This window comes from Geotrypetes seraphini, chromosome 3 (genome assembly GCF_902459505.1).
Source record: "Geotrypetes seraphini chromosome 3, aGeoSer1.1, whole genome shotgun sequence".
NCBI classification, from domain to species: Eukaryota; Metazoa; Chordata; class Amphibia; order Gymnophiona; family Dermophiidae; genus Geotrypetes; species Geotrypetes seraphini.
This window is the reverse complement of record NC_047086.1, coordinates 55,510,174-55,533,707: the sequence shown is the minus strand read 5'-3', so window position 1 is coordinate 55,533,707 and position 23,534 is coordinate 55,510,174. Positions and strand designations below refer to the sequence as shown.

Sequence of the window (23,534 nt, the reverse complement as noted above, 5' to 3'; positions counted from 1 at the left end):
AATATTGAAAACCTGACTGGAATACGGCTCTCGAGGACCGGAGTTCCCTACCCCTGTCCTAGACTATGAGTCACCTCCTAGAGAGGCTGCGATTGTCCCTCTTCACAGGATCCTAAAAGATGCTCAAGTGAAAAATTGGGAGTCCCCTCTGATGGTCCCGGTATTTCCTAAAAGAAATTGACACCATGTACCGGATTCAGAGTGTACCACCAGGATATGGTAAACTTCAGTTGCCTCATCATTTCTTGGTAGTAGAATCTATGCTCAAGTGAGCCAAGAACTCTAGAGACTATATACATTGATGCCCTCAGGCAGGGAAGCTAGAACTTTGGATTTGTTTGGTTGCAAGATATATCAGGCATCTATGCTGGTGTCTCGCATTTAGTCATACCAGCTCTACATGAGCATCTACTTGCAGTTCTTAGTGCACATTATGCTAGATTTATACCGGAGCAAGCTGGGTTGCTTCATCAGTTGGTCAAAAAGCAGAAGATATGCAAAAATCTCTTGACCAGGGGCACCTATAATACTTTTGATGTGGCATCCTGGATCTCTGCACAAAGTTTAGCGATGCACAGACTCTCATGGCTGAATGTCTCTGACTTAGAATTGGCAGATGCTATTTGCTGAGGAAATAACACTTTTGGAGAGAAAGTGAAAGAGGATGCAGACCTTATCAAATATCATAATGATACTAGCAACACTCTCTCCCAGTGAGCACCTTCTCTATTCCCTCATTTCGGAGGATTTTGAATAACTAGTACCAGCTGTTTCTTTATTGCATCTGTTTTTACTGTATCATGCCTGTTTCTCTAGTTGATTCTAATAAAAAGGATATTAAAAAAAAGAAGAAGCAAACATCCTACTACTTTCAAAGGTGTAGGTATATTCCTTGTTCTTGCCCTGCCAAACAAGGCCAGCCCCAGTGCACTCATTCTTGTCAACAGCATGCGCATGGTGGGGTGGGGCAGGGCAGGGGACCTAGTGTACTTGTGTGCCTAGGGGCCCTCGACAAATTAATCCTGTCCTGCACGTGTGCACGAATCATCATCAGGTTCTTGGTGCTAGGTTTTTTTATCGCAGTTCGTGTTAACTCGTCATTCATCAACCATTATGTTATGGCTCTGCGAAAGTGTATTAATTCGCCAGACAGTTTCTGTTTCATCTGTGGTGAATATACAGTGTTGAAGCAACAGCAGAATATTACAGACTTTGTGAAAAAAGTATACTTCACATACTTTGGACTAAAAATTGGAGATCAAGATAAAGTTTGGGCGCCTCATAAAGTGTGCAAACGGTGTGTTGAGGACCTCTGAAACTGGTTCAAGGGTAAGAAAAAATCTTTCCGTTATGGGATTCCTATGGTATGGCAAGAACAAAAGAACCATAGTAACGACTGTTACTTTTGTTCATGCGATGTGAAAGGGTGTAATTCCAAATGGAAGCATTCCATTTCATACCCCAATCTTCACTCAGCAATTCGTCCCATCCCTCATGGCACAGATATACCAGTACCCAAGTCCCCTGCTACCTTGGAAGAGATACCTAGCTCCGATGAAGGTGAAGTCATACCTGAACCAGATGATGAATCAAGTTCTTACTTTGAAGATGATACAAGACCAAAATTGTTTTCTCGGGAGGAGATGAATGATTTGGTAAGAGACTTGAATCTTCCCAAAGATGCCGCTGAGTTACTCGGATCAAGGCTGAAAAGCAGGAATTTATTGTTGCTAGGAGTATCATCTTCATGGTTCAGACATCGTGAAAAGGAGTTCGTTCCTTACTTCACCCAGGAAGACAAGTTGGCTTATTGCATCGATGTTGAAGGTCTGATGGGTCAATTTAAAATTCAATATGATTCAAAGCAATGGCGTCTTTTTATAGATTCTTCAAAAAGAAGTCTCAAAGCAGTTTTACTCCACAATGGTGGTTTTTACACTTCCATACCTGTAGGTTATTCCGTACACTTGAAGGAAATCTAAGAGAACTTGGAATTGGTTCTTCATAAACTTAAATACGAAGATCATGGTTGGCAAGTGTGTGGGGACTTGAAGGTCTTGTGTTAGCTGCTCGGGCAACAAGCTGGGTATACCAAATACCCTTGTTTTCTGTGTCTATAGGACAGTCGAGACTGAAAAAAATCACTGGACCAAGAAGAGTTGGCAGCCGAGGGTGCTAACAGTCGGTAAAAAAAATGTCCTCCGAGAAACTTTGGTACCTTCCCATAAAGTTCTTCTACCGCCTCTCCACATAAAATTGGGATTGATGAAGCAATTTGTAAAATCACTTCCAAGAGATAGAGAATGCTTCAAATACTTGGTCACCAAGTTTCCAGGCCTGTCGGAGGCAAAATTAAAGGAAGGTGTGTTCGTCGGACCAGACATTAGAAGGCTTATAGTTGATCAAGAGTATGTCAATACCATGACGGATCCTTAAAAAGAAGGGTGGAATGCATTTAAAGAAGTCGTATAGAAATATTTAGGCAATAACAAAGATCCTCACTACAAAAAGATCGTCGGACGAATGCTGAAAGCATTTCAAGCTTTAGGTTGCCTGATGAGTTTGAAAGTGCATTTCCTCCAGTCCCACCTTTTTTATTTATTTATTTATTTTTTATTTGTTTATAAACTTTCAAATATAATCAATCAAGTGAAACTTGTACAGAAAGCAAGGTCCAAGAAATAAAGAGAAAACATCCAACATAATACATACATTCCAATAAGAAAAATAATTCTATCTTAGATCTCGCTCAAGTCCTCATATAAGATCCAAGATTAAATTAAACGGAATTTAAGGTAATCAGTTAAAAAGGAAAAACAATTATACGTTGAAACTGTAGTGAGGCAGTCATCTATTCGTCATGAGCTTTCTCCAACCTTGACAGAGACAGGAATGTTGTCAGTTGTGAAGGATCAAAGAAAACAAATTTATGCAATTTATAATGAACAATATATTTACAAGGGTATTGGAGAAAAAAGGTAGCTCCCAGGGCAGTAATTGCTGGTCTTAACAACAAAAATTATTTTCTACGCCTCTGTGTGTCCCTAGCCAAATCAGGAAACATTTGAACTTTTAGTCCCCAAAAATCTTTGAATTTATTTTTAAAGTATAACTTCAATAACCATGTTTTATCCAGATTAAGTGCAACTGAAAGAAGCAGAGTAGCCGGAATGGCTACTTCCCTGTCTGAAGACTCTAATAAGGCAGTTATATTCAAAGGTTCTTGAATCACTTTTTGGTTCACTTCTTGAGAATTCTTTTGATCACTGGTATCTTTGACAGGCAAATAGTAAACCTGTGTAAACGGTGGAATAGAAGACTCAGGAATTTCAAGTATTTCCACTAAGTAACGTTTGAGCATATCTCTAGGAGTTATTGTAGAGATCTTAGGAAAATTTATTAATCTAAGATTATTGTTTCTTGAAAAATTTTCAAGTGATTCAAGCTTTCTTCTTAAATTAGTATTATCCTTAATTAGCGCCTCCTGTATTACTTTGGAGGATTTAATATTTTGCTGTTGAGTTTCAAATTGTGATTTAAAGTCAGAGGCAATTTTCTGTAATCCCGAAATTTCTTTATCATGCTCTTTGAGCCTTTCTTCCACTTGATTAAATTGAGAGGTTATAGTTTTAGGTATAGTAGCTACCAAGTCCCACAAGGCGTCCAACATTACTTCCTGGGGTTTAATAAGTTGAGGAAATTTTAAATGTAAAGTTTTATGCTCACCCACTGGCAAGTCTTCCAGCTGCTGTTCAGGCTGTGTTAAACCAGCTCCCACAGACATTGAAGCCTCCAACTCCATGTTCAGGCTCCCCAGCAAAAGCTGGGAGCCTGAATCACCATTCCCCGGATCGATCTCTGCTGCCTCTGAGGAGGGAAGCACTCCGGCTCCCGGAAGCTCCCCCTCCCTCGGGGTACTGGCCGTTTGAGGATGTGGGGGCGGTGCTCGTGTTTCACGGCTGAAAGTTGTCTCAAGCCCCAAGGAGGACTGCTGCACGCCGTTCCCCTGCAGCGTCTCCAGCGGGGACAGCCCTGTCTCTACTGACGTGCCCTGCATGCGCCGGATAAGCTCCTCTATAGTGCCGACCGCGGGAGTCCCGGATCGTCGCGAGGTGCCAGCGACGTTTCTGCCTCTCCGCTTGGGCATTCTCAGTAGGTAATTATAAAGTTGCTAAAAGAAAAAATCACTAATTCGAGGAGGTTGTCAGGAGCAAACTCACTTCCAACCTATGCAGTCGCCATCTTGGATCGAAGTCCCGCTCCTCCAGTCCCACCTTGACTACTTTCCTGAAAATTTGGGAGTTGTGAGTGAGGAACAAGGTGAACGATTCCATCAAGACATTAAAGAGATGGAGAGGAGATACCAGGGAAAATGGAGCATTATAATGATGGCAGACTACAGTTGGATGCTTCAGAGAGGCATTCCAGATGCTACTCACAAGCGTAAATGCACCAAGAGGAGCCTCACAGGGAAGAAGAATCGAGTATAGTGTGTGTAGGTGAGCTCATTTCAGTTCAAAAAAGGATTTTCATGAAAAAAATTGTAATAAAACTTTAATTTTAGAAGTCTATTTCCATTTATTTTGAGGTATTGCCTTATTTAACATAGTTACCTAAATTGTCATGAAACGTGATGTCCTATGACAAAATAGAGGTCATCTTTGGATTCAGCGCATTAAAAAACATAAAGATTATGTGGAATAACCAAAACAGCTTTTACAAAAGGTTTTTTGCTGACCTGTGTTATCATTATATGCAATTATGTCTTGGCTATATGTGTGCTGACCTCTCTGGGCAAGCCAGGCTTGCCAGCAAAACTGGGTTAGTCTCTCACAAGCATGGTCACGTAGCTTGGATAAGAAGGGGAGGAGGGAGACGGGGCAATAATTTGAGGGGCAGGTAAGATCCAGTGATGGGTTTTTGAGGAGCAGCATAATTATGACATGTTTGAAGGCATCAGGTACAATCACAGCAGACAGCAATAGATTAAGGATGTGGGGATGACAGTAGGATAGATGGTGATCAGTAGACAGGTGGGGGATCAGAGGAACAGGCAGTGAGCTTGGAGGAAGAAAAATGTGTAGTTTCCTCCTTCATGATTTCAGAGAAGGAAGAAAAGGTGGCATGGATCAGCTGGATGTACAAGAGATGGGAGAGGTGGAGATGATTTTGTGGAGAACTCAAGGTTAATCTTGTGAACCTTGTCGTGGAAGTACTCAGTCGTGATCTGTGGAGAAAGCAGAGGAACTGGAAGTAAGGGCACTTTGAGAAGGAAGTTGAGCATGGTAAAGAGCTGGCAGGAGTTGGATACAAGAAAATCAGTCAAGTGGGTTCAGTAGTCTTGATTTGCAAGTGAAAGGGCAGATTGGAAGGAGTTCAGCAATAATTTGAAATGAACAAAGCATGAGTGCAGGATTTCAGCCATCTGCAGATTGGGCACAGGAACATAAGTAGTGGATCTTAGAAGTCAGACAGGACTGGGGTTTGGTGCGCCTTAGAGGACATGTCATGGGAGGAGCAACGATGTCAAGAGCAGAGGAGGAAAATAGTATTATAAGAAGAGACTTCTTCATTGACAGCTTTGCATAGTATAGTACTTGAGAGGAGGGGGAGACCTTGGCAGAGAGGTTGTATGGGTCAATAGCCTGAAGATTCCTGAATATATTAGTGAGGATCAGACTAGGGGGAAGATGTCGAGTTGTGAAGGTTATCAGATGATGGAAGAATTGAAGTGAAGTTGGCAATTTAGGAATTAGAGTAGAGGATTCCTTAATATTTTAGTGAGGATCAGACATGTCAAGGGGGGAAGATGTTGAGCTGTGAAGGTTATCAGATGATGGAAGAATTGAGGTGAAGTTGGCAATTTAGGAATGAGAGAAGAGGACAAGATCAAGGCAGTGACCATTCTCATACGTGGAAGTGGTGGAGCATAGCTGAAGATTGAATGAGGATATTAAAGCAAGAAACTTTGATGTGTAGAAGTCAGAGATGTCCTCAGTATTAATGTTGAAATCAGCAAGGACAAGGGAAGGAGTCGAAGGTTCAAGAAAGATGGAGAGCCAGGAATCAAGGCCAGTGAGAAAGTGATTTGTGAGAAGGCTGATAAATTTGGATAGGAAAGGGAGCGACTAGAAAGACAGAGTGGACTTCAAAGGAGGAGAAGCAGTGAGAATGAGGTAGATGAAGAGGTTTAAGTCTACAGAAGGGTGAGAGTAAGAACCCAACCCCACCTGCTTGCACTAAAGGATGCAAATCCAATATTTCCAAGCCACAGTATCTCCAATTTTAGTTGGAAACACATCATTTCCTGTACTGCACGTTGCCCTTTGGCCTCGCATCAGCAACCAAGGTCTTTACCAAATTTTTAGTGGTAGTTGCAGCATCATTACGCAGACTGGGGATCCATGTGTTTCCCTACCTAGAAGATTGGCTGGTGAAGAGAACAATGAAGGAGAGTGTTAGAGCTACTAGGGCTCATTCTAAACTATCCTACTACTATTACTATTACTACTTATCACTTATACTCAGTGCTGTACATATTGACATTTATAGACAGTCCCTGCTCAGAAGAACTTACGATCTACTTGGACAGACAGACATGACATATAGGGTTGGAGATGCAGAACCCAAGGTGAGAGGAGTTAAGAGTTGAAAGCACTCTTGAAGAGGTGGGCCTTTAACTGGGCCTTGAACACTGCCAGAGACTGAGCCCACCATAGAGATTTTGGGCAATTTGTTCCAGAGAAAACAAAAAAAAACAAACCAAAAAAACTCTGTGGAGTGATGATGTTCCTAAATGGACTTTATTTGAAAGTATCAAAGTTCCAAAGGTACACTAAAATCATCCACATAAAATAATTCCATCCACAAAAAAGTAAATCATCCACATAAGAGCCTTAAAGGACCTAGTCTGCTAGGGATACAGGACCCAACACGGTCCGCGTTTCGACAAAAAGTCTTCTTCAGGGGTCCTATAAATAATGAGGGATACATTAAGAATGCATGTAAGTTATGAATAGTAGTGGTGATAAAATGTGAAACTGTGAATGATATCTGGCATGTAAAGAGTATGAAAGATGTGTGATAAAAGGACACAGTGATGTAAATGGCACTAATAAAAATGAGTTGGTGAAAAACATAGTAACATAGTAACATAGTAGATGACGGCAGATAAAGACCCGAATGGTCCATCCAGTCTGCCCAACCTGATTCAATTTAAATTTTTTTTTTTTTCTTCTTAGCTATTTCTGGGCGAGAATCCAAAGCTTTACCCGGTACTGTGCTTGGGTTCCAACTGCCGAAATCTCTGTTAAGACTTACTCCAGCCCATCTACACCCTCCCAGCCATTGAAGCCCTCACCTGCCCATCCTCCTCCAAACGGCCATACACAGACACAGACCGTACAAGTCTACCCAGTAACTGGCCTAGTTCAATCTTTAATATTATTTTCTGATTCTAAATCTTCTGTGTTCATCCCACGCTTCTTTGAACTCAGTCACAGTTTTACTCTCCACCACCTCTCTCGGGAGCGCATTCCAGGCATCCACCACCCTCTCCATAAAGTAGAATTTCCTAACATACCCCTGAATCTACCACCCCTCAACCTCAAATTATGTCCTCTGGTTTTACCATTTTCCTTTCTCTGGAAAAGATTTTGTTCTACGTTAATACCCTTTAAGTATTTGAACGTCTGAATCATATCTCCCCTGTCTCTCCTTTCCTCTAGGGTATACATATTCAGGGCTTCCAGTCTCTCCTCATACGTCTTCTGGTGCAAGCCTCCTATCATTTTTGTCGCCCTCCTCTGGACCGCCTCAAGTCTTCTTACATCTTTCGCCAGATACGGTCTCCAAAACTGAACACAATACTCCAAGTGGGGCCTCACCAATGACCTGTACAGGGGCATCAACACCTTCTTCCTTCTACTGACTATGCCTCTCTTTATACAGCCCAGAATCCTTCTGGCAGCAGCCACTGCCTTGTCACACTGTTTTTTCGCCTTTAGATCTTCGGACACTATCACCCCAAGTTCCCTCTCCCCGTCCGTCCATATCAGCTTCTCTCCTCCCAGCATATACGGTTCCTTCCTATTATTAATCCCCAAATGCATTACTCTGCATTTCTTTGCATTGAATTTTAGTTGCCAGGCATTAGACCATTCCTCTAACTTTTGCAGATCATTTTTCATATTTTCCACTCCCTCTTCGGTGTCTATTCTGTTACAAAAGGTGATAAATGTCATAAAAATGTGAAAACAGAAAATATTTGGATCTATGCAAAATGCAGAGTGGAGTGAAAAACTTAATTGCATTATAAAAATGGTGAACATGCGAAGACCATGCTCAACAAATGATCAGTGAATACTTATGTTTAAACTAGAAAGACACAAAGGGAACTGTAAAGGACAAAAAAGGAAGAGGAATACATACCCTGGGGGGTCCTATAAAAGTGTGTACGTGGGAAACTAAAATAATATTGAATTTAAAATTTCAGAAGTTAAAACCATATGTAAAACTCTATATTACTACCAAGTTTAAGATTAAACATATTAGCAAAGCCATATAGAATGTTTTTAACAAAGCTATGTAGAATATTTTAAAACCCTAAACCAGATATAGATGATAGCAAAAAGGGGGCCATGCAGTAAAAAAGAGGGGGTGAGATCTTCCAATAAAGAGGCTAAATTGAAAACCTAATTGAAAAACTAACAGGTCAAAAGCCATACAAGTTAGCATACCCAGTAAGCTGTGATTAAAAGAAAAACGGTGAGGAGCCACAGAAAAGTGATAGTGGGGGATGGGCTCAGAAAAGGAACCATGCTGCACATTACTAAATAGAACAAAAGTAGAACCCTAAATCGAGGAGGTACAAAACGCAAGGTTACAAATAAAGAACCTCCCTCACCCCAAGAAGTCTACAAAGGTTAGGGGAAAGAGATGAAGTCCAACTCCAAACTAAGGTAAATCCAAAGAGAAATCTATAATTTAAGAGTATTAAACGGACAAGCCCTCAGTCACACAGCAACCTCTGGAATCTCCAGAGAAAAGCTGTCGCGGGTTTGCACCCAGAAAGGTGTTAACTGCGAAACATCCCCGGGCTTGCTCCGGATAATAATTAAAGTGCCTATAAAGTGCAATGAGTGAAAAACTCAAATGGAAAAAACACACACTATCAAAATAAAGAAGGAATTCATCTCTTCCCCCTAAGCTGGGGGCCAAGCAGGAAAGTTAGTGTCCAAATCCAACCAAACTCAAAAATACACAGTCTGAAAGAACTTAGCTTCTCCGTGTGTGGTAGAGGTGATAATCCACAAGCAGCAAACAAAGTCTTCGTCCAACGGACTCCGTTTCGGGGGTGAACGCCCCCTTCTTCGGGAACCGCACTGCTCAATGACCCTCAAATTCATAAGTAAAGCACAAAAATTATTCACCCCCTAAACTGTTCCATTCCTTCAGGTTTTTGTAGCCCAAATGCATGACCTTGCATTTCTTAGCACCAATCTTAGTTGCCAAATTTCAGACCATTCTTCAAGGAGGAGGTGGCGATGCAAAGCTAAGTAATTGATTAAATATTACAACCCCATTCAGAAAATATTATATTTTGAAAATCAAAAAAAAAATTTTTTTAAAGCATATATAAAATAAAGAAGAATAAGCATGTTTGGAAAATGAAATTGATATAATACAGCATAAGGATCAATGAGGAGTCCAGCCAGTGGGAGTTATATTACTCTGCTGGTATTCTGAAGATCCTGCTGCAGCTAACTATACTTTAGTGTGCACTTAGGTGTTGTTTAAGTTATTACATAGGTATTTGAACATTTCTGTCGTATCTCCCCTCTCCTGCCTTATGGTATCATCTGTAAAGAGGCAAATCTTACTTGACAGGCCTTCAGCAATATCACTTCCAAAAATGTTAAAAAGAACAGGGCCAAGTATCAAACCTTGAGGCCAAGCACTAGTCTTATTTATTTATTATGTATTAACTATAGAAGAAATAACCACGAGGACAGGCAATATGGTAGAACCTCGTAATCCTTATCATTTTTCTGTCAATCATGATCATTTTAATGTCATATTAGACTTTCAAGATGGACAAATGATATTTCTGCTTTAACTCTTGATTTTCTTTAGGCAGGCTTAATGAAAGCCAAATCAAAGCTAAATCAGTGGTATTTACAACACTCACAAATTTAATCCAAAGTGGGTACTTAAGAGCTCATATAATTCTAAATGATGTTACTTCCAGATGGCAAATGGATGTAATTTTAGCAGGAAGTGAAGTTGCACAGTTATGCAGTATTTAGAACACTCACAAATTTAATGTTTCAGTGCCTACTATGGCACAGATGTTGCTTATCACTTTAGTGCCAGTTTGTTTCTATCCTTCCATTTACAGCAAACTATGGAATAGAAATTGGAGGGCACTGCACATCTAAATCTTTTTCATGACTGGTTTGAAGTTAATAATTCAAGAACTAATCTATTGTAGTATCTATATTTCAATATATTTTTATTTTCTTTCTCTCAGGGTCTGAAAGGAGATCCAGGTTTACAAGGCCCCATTGGTGTCAAGGGAGAAAAGGTAGCGCATGCAGATAATTAACCACTTTGTTTAATAAATACATCATCCTTCCACACACTGTAGAGCAGAACACAGATTTATATCTTATTTATTAGAGGAGATTGTCAGGGGCAAAGGAAGGCAGAACAATGCTCCATCCAAAATAAAACGCTAAAAAGCTATATGATCACAGTTCGTAGGTAGAGCACATATAAAAAGCAATAAGGGGCTCATAATCAAAATAAAAATACGTCTAAAACCCGCATAAATCGGCACTTGGATGATCAAGAAGACAGGTTGTCCAAGGACCAATAATCGAACAGGGTTTTAGACGTATCTAAAACCAGCTTAGGCCTTTTGACTGCCTCTGTGTGCTCAGAGCGAAAAGGGGCATTTGTGGAGCAATGGGTAGGGCGGGAGGTGGGCTAGATGTGGGCTGACCTTGACTTAGTCGTCTGGTAGCCATAATCAAAAAGTTTAACTGGTTGCCTGGACAGAACTTATATGTTTTGTCTTAGACCAAGTCAAACCAGGTATAAGTTCTGGATTGGGCCACTAAGCTGATCTCGGCTGCCACGATCAGTTCAGTGGCCCAGGAAACCCATTACCCCAACCCCCCTACACACACACACCCCGCAATGATCACAGCAGGAAGGATGGCCAGTCTACCCCTGCTCAAACCTGCTGCGATCCCCTGCAACATTCCCCGGCAGGAGAAATCCCTCCTGCCCAAACCTGTCGCGATCCCCCGCAGGCATGTTCAGTCCCTCCTACCGGATACCCCAAACCTCCCTGCCAAGGTAGGTTGCCTGACCCCCACACCCCAGCCCAGCATAACTCCCCCCCCCCACCCAGCCTACCTGAACCTCCCCTAGCCCACCTGAACCCCCCCTACCTTTTGTAGGCAGGAGGGACCCTTCCTGCCTTCACCATAATTGTGCGCCTTCCACTCCACGGTACATCTTGGGATGTACCAGTGAGGGGCTTTAGGTGCCTGGCCCAACCGGAATCTTAGGCTTGATTCCCAGTGCATTCTGGGATGTGCTATTAGTGGTGTAAGATTCCAATTGGCCAGATCCCTTAGGCCTTAGGCGCCTGGGCCAATCAGGACCTTAGGCCCCTCCCTGGTGTATCCCACAATGCACTGGGAAGGGGAAGGCCCACCATTTTGGTGAAGGTGGGTCTGCCAGCGATGCTTGTGGGAGGGTTGGGGGTGCCCAGCAGGAGGGTCTGGGCATACCTTCTGCTGGTGGTCGCAGCAGGTTCAGGCAGGAGGAATTGGGCATCCCTTATGCCAAGGAACATTGCAAGGGATCGCGGCAGGTTCGGGCAGGAGGGATTGGGCATCCCTTCTGCTGGTGGTCGCAGCAGGTTCGGGCAGGAAGAATTAGGCATCCCTTATGCCAGGGAACATTGCGAGGGATCACGGCAGGTTCGGGCAGGAGGGACTGAATATCCCTCCTGCCATGATTGTTGCGGGGAGGGGGGGAACACGATTCTCTAACCGGCGCTTATGACAGTCACCAGTTAGAGAATCATGGTTTTAGGTGAAAGACTGGTCCCTCCCACACCTAAAAGGTCTTGTTTGGGGCATTTGGGACTTGGGCTAATTTTTTTTCGACAATAGGACTTATAGATAGACACAGTGGTGGTCTGGGTGATTAAACACCTGAATGTACAGGTAGGCCATTCTTGAAAACCAAAACCACATTTTGGATGGTTTTTTCGAGAATGGACATTTCCCTGCTGCCTAGTTTGAGCACCTAGGGCCTTAGACATTATTTTTTATTATGCCCCTCCACGTGTTTACTTCAGTTTCAACCAATCAGATAAATTACTAGATGTATTGTTCTAAACCTTGTGGAAATCTGGATTTAGATTCTGAATTGGAACTCTTAAGCACTGGGTTACTAGAATTTCCCAGTGAGATTGAGGTAAGTCATCGCATATTCAAAGGGAGTGCCTGGACTGGCCATCTTCTTAAACTCAGCTCTGTTTCTCTGTAGAGCCAAATTAACTTACAGCAAGAGCTTTGCACTGTAATGGCAAATTGTTTTTCTTGTTACCACCCTGGAGAAAAACTGCATTAGAAGAAATGTAAAATTTATGGTTTTAGCATTGCATATAATGACTTGCAAATTATACAACGCATCCAATTCCAATCCTGAGTCACACAGATGCTTTCTCATGTTTTTAGTTGCCATCTAAAAGCTGCCTGGCATAAGTGTTTATTATTTTTTTATTACAAATGTTTTAATTAGAACTTTTAGCATTAATAATTCTATAAACAGTACATTGGAAAATAGAGAAATACACTGTCAACACAAAATCAGCTCATATTAGGGAGTGAAGAGCTTATGTGCTGTCACACCTGTGCCCTCCAAGAGCGCCACGGGCGGCCAGGTAGTGGCGTGATGCTTATTTCTGGGGTGGTCCCCCTGAAACTAGGGGAGCCTTTCAGGTTGGTTATTCCCAGGCAATGGGGGGATTAAGTGACTTGCCCAGGGTCACAAGGAGTACTGTGGGTTTGAACCCACAACCCCATGGTGCTAAGGCTGTAGCTTTAACCACTGTGCCACAACCTCTAGCAGCAGACTTACAATACTACTGCATCACAAGAAGACTGCCAATAGAGGTAACAGAAGCCATTTGTAATAGTAGACTGATGCTAGACCCCAAAAGTCTGTATACTTAAAATTAAATTGAATTAAACTAAGAGATTCTTTGGATCTCAAGTGCTCGCAGCCATGTAGCTCGTTGAACTAGTCTTGGCTCATAACTATCTTGCAAGCTATCATTGATCCTTTAAACTCTTTTTACGTTATTCCATTTAATGTATATGGAACTTGAAATGAAAATGAATTACCGTATTTTCATGCATATAACGCGCGCGTTATACACGATTTTTACAAACCGTGCACATTATACGTGTGAGCACGTTTTACAACTTTTTTTTTTTCAATCCGATCCGGCATCCCCCCTGCGAACCGGCATCCTCCCCCCTGCTCGCACCCCCCCCTCCCCCGTGATCCTACATCCCCCCCAGCACCGCAAAACATCTCTTACCCAATTGGGCACTGGCACCAGCACCAATGCACAGGATGTGCCAGTGCCTGAAGATCCTCCCTCGTTGGGTTGGGCTGAGCTGGGCTGGGCGGTGCGGTGTGAGAGAGATCCTCCTTCTTTCTGCGCCGGGCTGGACTAGGCTTTGAGCATTTGCGCATGCTCAAAGCCTTCTGGTCTCGCTCTCTCCGATATAAGCCCAGCACAACCCAATGAGGGAGGATCTTCGGGCACTGGCACTGGCACATCCTGTGCATTGATGCTGGTGCCGGTGCCCAATCGGGTAAGAGATGCTGGGGGGGGATGTAGGATTGTGGGGGAGGGGGGTGACACGAGCAGGGGGGGGGATGCCAGTTTGCAGGGGGAATGCCGGATTCGAATGAAAAAAAAAATGCTCTCTCAGGTAAGCGAGCGGGGGGGAGGATGCCGGTTCGGAGTAGGCGGGAAGAGGTTTTAGCATGCGCGGTATATGCGTGTGTGCGCTATATTAAATTTTTTTTACATAAATTTGTGTTCCCCGCGCGCTATACCCGTGTGCGCGTTTTACACGGGTGCGCGGTATATGGGTGAAAATACGGTATAAGCGAATTACACAAAAAGATAAAAGTTCCATATACATTAAATGGAATAACGTAAAAAGAGTTTAAAGGACCGATGATAGCTCGCAAGATAGTTATGAGCCAAGACTAGTTCAACGGGCTACATGGTTGCGAGCACTTGAGATCCAAAAAATCTCAGTTTAATTCAATTTAATTTTAAGTATACAGACTTTTGGGGTCTAGCATCAGCCTGCTTTATTGAAGATTAATAGTGTGTTTCACAAGTTTTCAGAAGGGATTATTATTATTTGTAATAGTAGAACCAGCCTGAAATGATTGAGCATTGCTTCTTTCATGAAGATCACTCGACTACCAGGAACTGAAATTCCTTCAAAACATTTAAAACAAGTGACTAAGGGGTCCTTTTATTAAGGCACACTAGCAGATTTAGCACATGCTAAATACTATGCAGCCCATAACATAGGTTGTATGACACTTAGAACATCTTAGTAAAACAACCCCTAAATGTGTATCATTTTGTAGAATTTTGCTGTTAGGTTTCGTCTTCCACCAGTCAAATGATAAAATGCATTAACTTTAACAATGAAACTAAAGCACAATAGAAATGTGAAATGTCATAATTAGCTTTTTCTTCTATAATGCATCTTATTTTTCCTTTTTTCCCCTGTTTAACAGGGGGATGTAGGACCTCCAGGACATGCTGCTTTACCTGTAAGTATCATGTTACAAATAATTTATTATATTTTGATTTTTGCAGTTCTCTAACCCTTAGTTAAACTATAGGTATTAATGTGTTACAAGCACTTGTTAAAGTGGTGAATCCAGGCCCTTTATACATCTTGCCAGAAAAACTGAGTTGAATGCTAAATAAAAAGACTTCAAGAAAATAGAAAAAAAATTAAAAAGAAAAGCAAATTAAAGCTATCTTATTGCAGTTTTGAAGAAAAAAGTTAGCCAACAGCTCTTAGACACTATTGATCTATCAGAGGTATATGAAATATTATTTGAACAGTAAGTTTGGAATTCTTGAAATCTGCAGCATTAACAAAGCAATTTTGAACATTTTTGTATTTCATTTTCATGGGTATAATGGCAAGAATATCTCAAGATATCACATAGCTTTCCATCATAGTTTTTTTAATATATATAATATTTCTTTATTGAGCAAACCAGTGGATCCGGTTTTCTACGGTGTATTCTAATGTATGTTATAGTATTGGGGTGCTAAGATATGTCCTGGGGGGGGTTTTCCGAGGGTTTTACATGGAAATTTGTATTGCGCACCTCTTGTTCCTGAGACATCTGATCTTGGTTGTGTTTATGACCTTTGCTCTCTGTATGCCCGGTAGGGCAGTTTTTTCTGGATTGATGGATGTCCCTTTACTCTGTTATGTTATGTGTGTACTGGTTTGCTCCATCATAGTTTTATGTAACTTTATTAGTGTTATTAAATATTAACTATCAATAAAAAGCATTAAGATTTTGTTTGCTTTACTATTATATTTCCTGGTTTTCATTTCTTGTGTCTAGCAATTCAGTTATTTTGATTCATGTTGTAACACAGGGGATTTACCCAATTCTAATTATTAAATACCTCTATATAAATGGGGGTGGGCATGGGGTGGGAGAGGAAGGAGCAACAACTTGAAAAGATGTGTATACTAATGCTTGTAGTATAGGAAATAGAATTATGGATCTATAAGTTGTAGTGAATTTACTAGTGATCACAGAGATGTAGTTCATAGAGGAGAAAAGTTGCAGGCCAGTCATGGGTGCCTTCAAACACGAGTTGTAAGGGTACGCTCCTGGCGGGTTCCAGAGAATGTTGATGCAGTATGTGAGAGTTTTCTCTCTGTCTCCGAGAAAGGACTACAACAAAGCATTTTGTCAGACAGAGGATTTGTCTCACAAGACACAGATAAGTTTTTTCAGTTCTTTTCAATTTATATTATTCAATACCTGAACAACCGCCTCATCCAATCTACCTCAACCAGACACAGAAAAACACACACTCCATTCACTCACTCTCCAATCAAAGAAGTTATATAGAAAAAAATTATACGATGACCTCCTGGCCATTCAAGCAGCAAAACTAGATAACCAAATCTCCAATCTACTGATAACAACCCCAGACTACAAGATGTTCAGAAAAGAAATCCCTGAAAAAGTCTTAACACCACGAATACCTTCCTCTTCCCATCTTCTTCCCGACTCACCGATACTACTTGATCTACTCTTTACTGCTACTAGAAATGACCAATGTTCTTCTTCTGTAACCCACCTTCTTTAACTCTTTTGTAATCTGCCTAGAACCGCAAGGTAATGGCAGAATAGAAATCTCTAATGTAATGTAATTATGTATCTGGATTTTCCAAAAGGCATTTGACAAAATACCTCATGAAAGACTCCTGAGGAAATTGAAAGTCATGGGATAGGAGGTAATGTCCTTTTATGGCTTAAGAACTGATCAAAAGAGAAAACAGAGAGTGGGTTTACTCAATGGAGAAAGGTAAATAGTGGGGTTCAGTAAATCTTATGAACAAATAACCTACACAGCTAAGATTCAATCAAACATATAAACAAAAAGTTGTGAAAAATCTTGATAGTGAAAACCAGCTATAGCAAGTCCATAGCTGTTTAGGAGGAAAAGCCTCAGAGCCCCATTAGGGAGGAAGCCCTCTTCTAACTGGAAAGGGCAAATAACCTCACAGGTATAAAACCTCCGTTTGACCACAAAGACAAGTGAAATAGGTACACAAACAGTTAATAGAACAGTTAAATGCTTTACAGGCACTATTCATTCAAGGCAGTCACTGTGCCAAATATTAAAGATATAATAACTTATTTTTATTTTTTGTCCCATGAAATTTTATTGAGTTTTACATTGTATATCTCCAATTTATGCTATATGGGACTTGCAGAACATGAATCATGCAGTTGCTGACTCCACAGCTAAGTTTGCCTTAAAGATATAACAACTTATCTCTTTTGGGCCTTACTACAACTATCCAATACTACCTTGATCAACATAAATCAAATTATTTCTTTGGACCTCGCAGCAGCATTTGATACTCTAGATCAGGGGTGTCCAACCTGCGGCCCGAGGGCCACATGCGGCCCAGTGAAGTATTTTGTGCAGCCCCGGTCGAGGGCAATGCAGTGTTTTCCTCTGCTGCCCCTATTTGTTTAACATCTTGCCGGCTCCCTCCTCTGTCTTGCTGCAGCGTTTGCATGTTTGTGCGGCCCAAGAAACATTTTTTTCGGCCAATGCGGCCAGGGAAGCCAAAAGGTTGGACACCCCTGCTCTAGATCATCGACTTTTATTTCAAAAAAAGTCTCTATTGGTATTACAGACCAATTTCGTAAATGGTTTCGTTCCTATTTTTCTTGCAGGACTTCAACAGTACATTTCAATAATTCTATTTCTACTCCTTTACAAAATAACTTCGGTATTCCACAAGGGTCTATTTTATCTCCATTACTCTTTAATATCTATCTTGCCCCGCTAGTAACTCTTTGTCAATCAATTGGCTTCTCAATTTTTGCTTACGCTGACAGTCTTCAAATTCTTCACACTATTGATCCTTCCAATCTCAATGATATTATGACCATCAATTCTAAGTTAGAAAAAATCTGAGATTGGTTAAATAACAATATGCTATTTCTTGGCATCACAAAAACCAGCAGTGTCCTTTTTCCGTGGAAAGATAATCCTCAACTTGCAGCTCCATTATCCATCCAAAATACCCCAATCGAAGTAGTTTCATCAATTAAAATTTTAGGTATCATCACTGACAATCAACTAACCTATCGTCCCCAAATTAGTGTTCTTATTAAGAACTGCTTTTACAAACTTTCTTTATAATGGAGTTCTCCCCCCTTTTCCTCTTGTTGTATATCCTATCATATGTTATGTTAGTAGATGTATGCTAAGTCATGTTTGTTTTAATATTAATTCCCCAATTTATTATTCTAATATACAATGCTTTGAATTATATGTTTAGCATTTAATCATATTTTAATAAACTATATAAACTATGAAAAGGCAGCCAGGCTCCTATCCCCACCAATGATGGCCAAGTATTTCACCTTCAGGGGCTGAGGAAAGCAGAGCTTTTCAATTGGCACTCCTGGACTGCACAGAGCACAGTAGGCATGCCTAGATGCCTTAGTAGGCATGAGTCAGATGCCTATATTGTAGGTGTCCTTCGCAAAATGGATTTTTTAAAAAGTGCATCCTGTTTGGCTGGTGAGACAGTGATAGAACGTCTACCACCACCTACAATCGGAACACCGTTTGTAGAATTAACCCCTTAGTTCCTAATCCATGTCACAAGCTCCTGGCAAGATTATAAAATAGTAAAGCAGATTTTACCCTGCTTATATGAGGATTTTCTCACGTCCATCTTAATAATGGCTTATGGACTTTTAAGAACTTGTCTAAACCTTTTTTAAATCCTTCTTAGCTAATTGCTTTTACAACATTCGCCAGTGATAAATTCCAGAGTTTAATTACATGTTGAGTGAAGAAATAGTTTTTTCTTATTTGTTTTGAATTTGCTATTTAACAGCTTCATTACTTGCTTCTTAGCCTTGTATTTTTGGAAATCGTAAACAAGCAATTTACATCTACCTGTTCCACTCCGCTCAGTATTTTAGAGCCCTCTATCTCTCCTCAGCCATCTCTTCTGCAAGCTGATGTGCCCTAGCCTCTTTAGCCTTTCCTCATAGGGAAGTTACCCCATTCCCTTTATCATTTTTGTTGCCATTCTCTCTACCTTTTCTATTTCTGCTATATCAAAATTGACACAATATTCAAAGTGTGGTCACACCATCAAGCAATACAAGAGTGTTATATTCTCAGTTTTGTTCTCCATTCCTTTCCTAATAATTCTGAACATTCTCCCCCTCTTTTACCATGTCTGATAGCGCGGGCTGGCGGAGTAAATACTCCAACACCCAAAGAGATTGAATGGGCATTGTAGCATTTGTTTTGCGGCACTCACCTGCATGACTTTTTAAAAGGACTTGTTTATTTGCTTTCTTAGCCACCACTGCGCACCGAGCAGCGAGTTTCAATGTATTATCAACCAGTGTTGTTCAAAGTACTAGGTCAAAGTACTTAAGGGTGGGCCAAAAGCAGCCAAAATAATAATTTAAAAATAGCTATGGAGCTGGAGGGGGGAGGAGCATGGGAGAGCAACTCAGAGCTGAAGGGAGAAATGGCTCTCCCATGATTAAATAAGATGTTTTGCTATTTTTGAATATTTCAGCTTAAAGCACAATAATTATAAAACTAATTGTGATAAATAAAATGCACATGACTAAGATGAACTCACAATGCTTTTTGGAAACATGAGGAAGTGATATTTGACCAGGTTAATCTGTATGAACTTTTATTGACAGTGGTCATATCTGAGAAGTCCTTAAAAAGAGCATTTAAGTTGGTATAGTAGGATATACTTGTGTGTGTGGCTATTTTCTTGTTAGCAGTATAAGCATCTGAGCTGGTCATCCTACAATATGGATTTAATTGTTTTTCCTAGTTATGCATTGTTACAGTATATTACATTGAATGATTATATATTGCTTATTTCTTTCCATCTTCCATAATTTGCCTTGTTGCATGTAAATGATAAATGAGATATAAACAAAATAAATAAAGTATCTGGAATAGCTTCTTGATCTTCAACAGTGATAATCTCAGTCACGTGTAATTCATCAAAGGAAATATCCATCCCAAGTGCAATATCATAGCCTTTTTTTATCATCTTTGGTAAATAATCACGTGTTTGCAATTGGAGGAAAAGATTATTCCGGTATTTTTAAAACTTCAGAAAAATAACTTTAATAATAATCATAGAGCCACAGCAACTACTTTTGGAAAATTCACAAATCTTAAAATTTTCCAATGCAATAAATTTTCTAAGTTTGTGATCTAGAAGCATATTTTCTTTAATTAACCCAGATTGAGTATCAGATACAACTTTTAACACTGACTTAAGAGGATTTAAGTCCGTTTCACACTAGAAATCTTGTTCTGAATCTCCAATAGTGAACCTTGATCATAAGATAATAGAGAAGCCAGAAGTTCCAACTTGTTTGTAAAAGAAGTACGATATCTAGTTTGGTTAAAGCCTCTCATATAATTCAAGTGTAATCAGTTTAGGTTTATCAGGCAATGCAGGTCTATGCAGTTCATCCAAAATCTGTACTGCTTTCTGAATGTCATTTTAGGAGTCCTCCGCAGGCCTCAAGTCCTTCCAACCGCAGGGAGCTGATGCCTCCTTCATCGGCTGAAAAGCCGAGATTTCCCTTTCCACTGTCACTCATGGAGAAGTAGAGGCATCAAATATTCTCACTAGCTCTGGCGCTGCTCCATGCTTCTCTGGGTGTTCAGCTGGATTCTGCAGTGGGTCCCTTGACTCCATACTTAGCGAGGTGTCAGTTTCAAGCAGGAAGGGTGGCTCTCCTTTCCCCGTCTCCTCCTGCTGCAACGCACCTGGAACATCTGTTAGTCACTGCAAACTGTTGGGGCAGTCTTGTCTGTGGGTTAAGTATGAGCCTGTCCTCTTCTCTTCCCCATTAAAAAAAAAAAAAATCACTTGAGGCAAAATACCTCACCACAAACAGACAGCTTCTATTTGAAGAAATAACAGGTAGAGGTTAGATCAGAGTGTGTTGCAGCATGCATCCACCATCTTGGATCCCCCATTTGATGGTATTATTTAATAGAAGCTGTTAACCCTTCTGCCTTGAAGATAAGGTGCCTGGCTTACAAAACCTTGAAATGACCTCCTTTTCCTATCTTAGAATTTTGCACTGATATACCGGTAGTAGTTCCCCATTTCAGCACACTAAAACAAGGCAGCAACTGTATAAGTTCTGGTTCTTGTCCTTAATCTCTTTGAATCTTTGCTCTGAGGCAAGTGTCTTTGTGTTGCCAAGCCTTGGGAGTATGACAGCTGATTCCTCATTCAAGATGCTGTTGTAGGCATTGTAGAAGGAATCTCCCTCTGAATGAAGGTCAGAGGTGGGAGATGGGCCCTAAGACAAATTTTGGAAACACAGAGTGGTCGTATATAGTTGGGGAGGGGAGATTAATGTTGCCACTAGGCCCTTCCCTCTGATTATAATAAGGCACTCTTTCCTACCAGCTTACAGAAAGCTCTTGAATGCTCTTTGCAGTTCTACTCCTCTCTGGTGCCATACTGATGCCTTCCTGACAAGTGCACAAAATGTAAATCAAAACATTAAAAACTGGTACAGAAATGATATGATCCCCGTACAATTCTTAACCATCGATGGTATGAGTAAGTGCACTGCCAGTTAAATCCTAGGAAAATTCAATCAAGGAAAAGGCACTATTCAGTACGAGCCCGCAGGAATCCTTAAGAAGACCAATGACTCCAGGCAGGTATTTATTGAGTGACAAGCACTTTAGACTGAAATCTAAATAAATTCTGTCCCGTACATCATCATGCCACTTATAAAATGTAATAAATAAACTGGTGCAATAATCAAGTGCATGAACGCCACCAAAGAGGTACCAGAAGGGGAAAATATCAACATATAAGGAGATGATAGAAAGAGCCCTGCCAGGGGAACTCTCATAAAAATATATATAAGTCCAAAAATAACCATAAACTGAAGACCGGGGTCAAAAAATAAACAAAAAAATCCCCCGGAAATCCAAAATCCACACAGTACAACCAGTGAAAAACTCAAGAAAGTAAAAAAATAATGAAAAAATGCACAACGGAATAAATGTACCCCCCAAAAAGGAAAAATGTATAAATGTGAAAGAGTCCACAATCAAATGTAATATAAGAAGTGATTATGCCGCTGCCCGTGGGCGTCTTGAACCTTTGATTAAGTTCTGGTTCCTTGGACATCCATTTATTTAATGTTTTTCGGTGATTATTCCTCCCTCCTGATGAGGGCATTGAAACAGGACCTGTTGAGCGGAGCGAGTGAGGTACATATTTAGGTTTTTGTTGGCCAAGTGCACAAAATACCAGATTTCAGCAACAGACCACAGCTAGGATATGCCTCAGAGATAGTGCTGCTAGCTGGCTTCTCATCCTATATAGGCCACTGGTGAGAACACTGCCACTGAAATGAATTAGGCAATAGCAGTGAGAATTCAGACAACTTTAACCTGCAGTATTTCTCATGGTAGAAACACGAGGGCATAAGGCTAGGATGAACTACCAAATTTTAGCTTTTTTTTTAAAGTTAAGTACATTTGTTCTTGCCTCATATGCAAAGGCATACTATTCCACCGATGAAGCCTAAAGCAAGAAAAAGACTGAGATCTAGTATAGTGAGAAGGCATCCGAGACAGAGAAAGATTTGGAGATCCATATGTAACGCCTCCTTTAGGGCGGCTCTGGGGACTGACCTGGCTGGGGTCCACTGAAGGCAGTCTCTGTCAGTCCCTCAGTGCCTCCACCTAGGGATAAGAAGTGTTATCGGGTGGATTCAACCTCTTCATCCCCCTCCACACACAGGAAAATTTTTTTAAAAAATTCAGTAAACAAGGTTGGATGATAAACTGATTTATTTGAACTATGTACATAGGCCTAATCATAAAACAAATTGTCAAGAATAGCTTTTAACAATACCAATACTTCCACATTTAAACCAATACTAGTGCAGTTAATTCAACACCGTTTATATACTACTAAGATATTCAAACCCTTTGTATGTAGTCTCTTGAACCTTTAACTCTCAGTTCAAATTTAACACTTTCAAAAACCTTTTTAGCCAGTTTCAGTCCTAAGCTTCTTAGCTTAGACACTAGGTGGGCATGACTGTGAACCTATATCATTTCTTTCTTTTCCAATACACCTTCATTCGAGTATATATGATATATACACTATACATATATACAGTATATAAACACTCATACAATATATACCCTAATATAAACTGAGATTTGGGGGTTAAAAATGGGGATCTCAATTTATATTCGAGTCCTCCTCTGCTAGGCACTCCTACTCCCCTGTTCCATCCCCCCTCCTAGACTGACTGCTTGCACCCTTCTGCCGGTGATCATGCGGGTGTTCGGGGGTGGGGGTGGGGGGTTGTGGCTTTTGGTGAGATTGGGCATCTCTACTGCTGGAGAAGATTCAGGGGGGGGGGGTCTCGGGGGATCATGGCAGGAGAGATTGGGCATCTTTCCTGCCGGGGAAGATTTGGGGGGTCGCGGGGGATCGCGGCAGGAGAGATTGGGCATCTATCCTGCCAGGGAAGATTCGGAGGGGGGTGTCACGGGGATTGTGGCCAAAGAGATTGGGCATCTCTCCTGCCGCAATCGTTACCGGTGTGTGGGGATGGGTTGC

The 23,534-nt window shown here is 40.9% G+C and overlaps 1 protein-coding gene across 5 annotated transcripts in view; it reads left to right on the top strand.

Moving 5' to 3' along the window:
• Positions 1–23,534, top strand: part of COL19A1 (collagen type XIX alpha 1 chain) — an 885,342-nt gene that overhangs the window by 374,464 nt on the left and 487,344 nt on the right. For all 5 annotated transcript variants that reach the window (XM_033936698.1, XM_033936699.1, XM_033936697.1 and 2 more), the window contains exons 14-15: positions 10,532–10,585; positions 14,863–14,898. In XM_033936698.1, the coding sequence (XP_033792589.1) occupies positions 10,532–10,585; positions 14,863–14,898 (90 nt within the window). The remainder of the gene's footprint in view (positions 1–10,531; positions 10,586–14,862; positions 14,899–23,534) is intronic.